At 63.7% G+C, this 2,546-nt stretch overlaps 1 protein-coding gene across 1 annotated transcript; it reads left to right on the top strand.

Moving 5' to 3' along the window:
• Window positions 1-279: 279 nt before the first annotated feature.
• Window positions 280-2,237, top strand: LOC120642156 (oxalate--CoA ligase-like). The gene is made up of 2 exons (XM_039918573.1): window positions 280-631; window positions 731-2,237. The coding sequence occupies exons 1-2, from the start codon at window positions 413-415 to the stop codon at window positions 2,105-2,107; spliced, it is 1,596 nt and encodes a 531-aa protein (XP_039774507.1). The 5' UTR covers window positions 280-412; the 3' UTR covers window positions 2,108-2,237.
• The last annotated feature ends 309 nt before the right edge of the window (window positions 2,238-2,546 follow it).

The raw sequence follows: 2,546 nt of genomic DNA, 5'->3' as shown, positions 1-2,546 counted from the left end.
AATTTAGCTGATTATAGATTCTGAATTTTTGGAATCATCCGACTTTTGGAGTTTCTCATAATCGAGTCTTCAAAATCGACTGAAATAAATAGGGCTGGCTGATATGGTCTAATTTCCTCTTCTTTTGTTCTCGTGATCTCATCGACAGCCATCTTAGTCATACCTTAAGCACGAACATGTCAATCGTGCTGCTGAAAAGCGGCCTTAGAGCCATTTAAGTAAGGTCTCTATTTGGGTGACTAAAATGAGGAGGTGACTAAATTTTCTCGCCTACTGTCCGCGATAAAAGGGCCAAGGCCAAGCAAGCAGCACAACAAACTCGCCCGCCGCACCACGCCACACCTCTGCTCTGCTGCGCTTCTGCTCTCGTGCCTCTCCCCTATAGGCTGCTCCTCTTGTCTTCTCCAATCCAATGGCGGCGGACGCTCCCGCCTCCGGTACCCTCACGGCGCTGCTCAAGAAGGCGGCCGCCGCCTTCCCGGCCCGCCGCGCCGTCTCCGTCCCGGGCAAGATCCAACTCACCCACGCCGCCCTCGACGCGCTCGTCGACGCCGCGGCCGCGCGCCTCGCCGCCGACGCCGGGGTCCGCCAGGGACACGTCGTCGCGCTCTCCTTCCCCAACACCATCGAGGTTTGCCTTACTTTGATGATGATTCAAAAAAACAAACATTTTCTGATTGATTGATTGAGTGATGATTCCCTAACAAAGAAAAAAAAAATAACAAAGCAGCTGGTGATCATGTTCCTGGCGGTGATCCGCGCCCGCGCCGTGGCGGCGCCGCTCAACCCGGCCTACACCCAGGACGAGTTCGAGTTCTACCTCTCCGACTCCCAGTCCCGCCTCCTCATCACCAACGCCGAGGGCAACCCCGCCGCGGAGGCCGCCGCCGCCAAGCTCGGCCTCGCCCACGCCGCCGCAACCCTCAAGGACGCCGCCGGACCCGTCCACCTCGCCGGCCTCGGCTGTGCGGCTGCCGCCAACGGGAACGCCAACGGCTCCCACAAACAAGACAAGAACGAGCCGTCCGACGTTGCCCTGTTCCTGCACACCTCCGGCACGACGAGCCGGCCCAAGGGGGTGCCGCTCACGCAGGCCAACCTGGCGGCCTCCGTCCGCAACATCCGCTCCGTGTACCGCCTCACCGAGGCGGACGCCACCGTGGTGGTGCTGCCGCTCTTCCACGTGCACGGCCTCCTCTGCGGCCTCCTCAGCTCGCTGGCCTCCGGCGCCTCCGTGGCGCTCCCGGCCGCCGGCCGCTTCTCCGCGTCCACCTTCTGGGCCGACATGCGCGCGGCGGGCGCCACCTGGTACACCGCCGTGCCCACCATCCACCAGATCATCCTGGACCGCCACGCCTCCAAGCCCGAGGCGTCCTACCCGGCGCTCCGCTTCGTCCGCAGCTGCAGCGCGTCGCTGGCGCCGGCGATCCTGGAGAAGCTGGAGGCGGCGTTCGGGGCGCCGGTGCTGGAGGCGTACGCCATGACGGAGGCGTCGCACCTGATGACGTCCAACCCGCTGCCGGAGGACGGGCCGCGGAAGCCCGGCTCGGTGGGGCGCCCCGTGGGGCAGGAGCTGGCCATCCTGGACGAGGAGGGCGCGCGGGTGGCGGCGGGGCAGCCCGGCGAGGTGTGCATCCGCGGCGCCAACATGACGGCGGGCTACAAGGGCGGCGACCCGGGGGCGAACGAGGCGGCGTTCCGGTTCGGGTGGTTCCACACGGGCGACATCGGCGTGGTGGACGAGGAGGGGTACCTGCACCTGGTGGGGCGCATCAAGGAGCTCATCAACCGCGGCGGCGAGAAGATCTCGCCCATCGAGGTGGACGCCGTGCTGCTGGGCCACCCCGCCGTCGCGCAGGCGGTGTCCTTCGGCGTGCCCGACGACAAGTACGGCGAGGAGATCAACTGCGCGGTCATCCCCCGCGAGGGGTCGCCGCTGGGGGAGGACGACGTGCTGGCGCACTGCCGCAGGAACCTGGCGTCCTTCAAGGTGCCCAAGAAGGTGTTCATCGCCGGCGACCTCCCCAAGACGGCCACCGGCAAGATCCAGCGCCGCATCGTCGCGCAGCACTTCGTCGTGCAGCCGCCCAAGGCCGCCGCCGCCTGAATGTGCTGGTGCCCGTGTCCTCGAGTAGTGCGGCCATATATTTTAGTAGCTGCTGCCATTGCCGCTTTGCATTGACAAGGAATAAACAAGAAGAAGATTTTGTCGCGGTTTGGTTTGTGCGATTCATCAATTCTTGATCTTGATCATCATCTCATTCTTGTTGTTGTCGTCGTCGTCCCGCGGTAGATTCCGGAACGCTGCTGCGTGGCCCGCATTGCCTGCGATGGCGGCGAGAGAGGCATTGCATCGGCATCGGGTCATGGAATCTCTCTGTGCCTGCCTCTGCCTCTGCCTCTGTGTTTGGGCGGGCGGACGTGTCAGGCAACTAGGTGCGGTCGTTACCGGCCCCGATCGCTCCCCAACACCTCAGACAGCGACTTGGGCTAAACGTGTGCAAACAAAAGCAATCGTGCGCGAATATTCGATGGAGCTAGCCTGC

Source organism: Panicum virgatum, chromosome 7K (genome assembly GCF_016808335.1).
Source record: "Panicum virgatum strain AP13 chromosome 7K, P.virgatum_v5, whole genome shotgun sequence".
NCBI classification, from domain to species: Eukaryota; Viridiplantae; Streptophyta; class Magnoliopsida; order Poales; family Poaceae; genus Panicum; species Panicum virgatum.
This window is presented reverse-complemented; position numbering and strand designations above follow the sequence as displayed.

Bases quoted from the DNA above. Each gene is read 5' to 3' on its own strand.
- LOC120642156 (XM_039918573.1), top strand. From the start codon at position 413: ATGGCGGCGGACGCTCCCGCCTCCGGTACCCTCACGGCGCTGCTCAAG. The intron at 632-730 runs GTTTGCCTTACT...ATAACAAAGCAG, and splicing joins CCTTCCCCAACACCATCGAG to CTGGTGATCATGTTCCTGGC.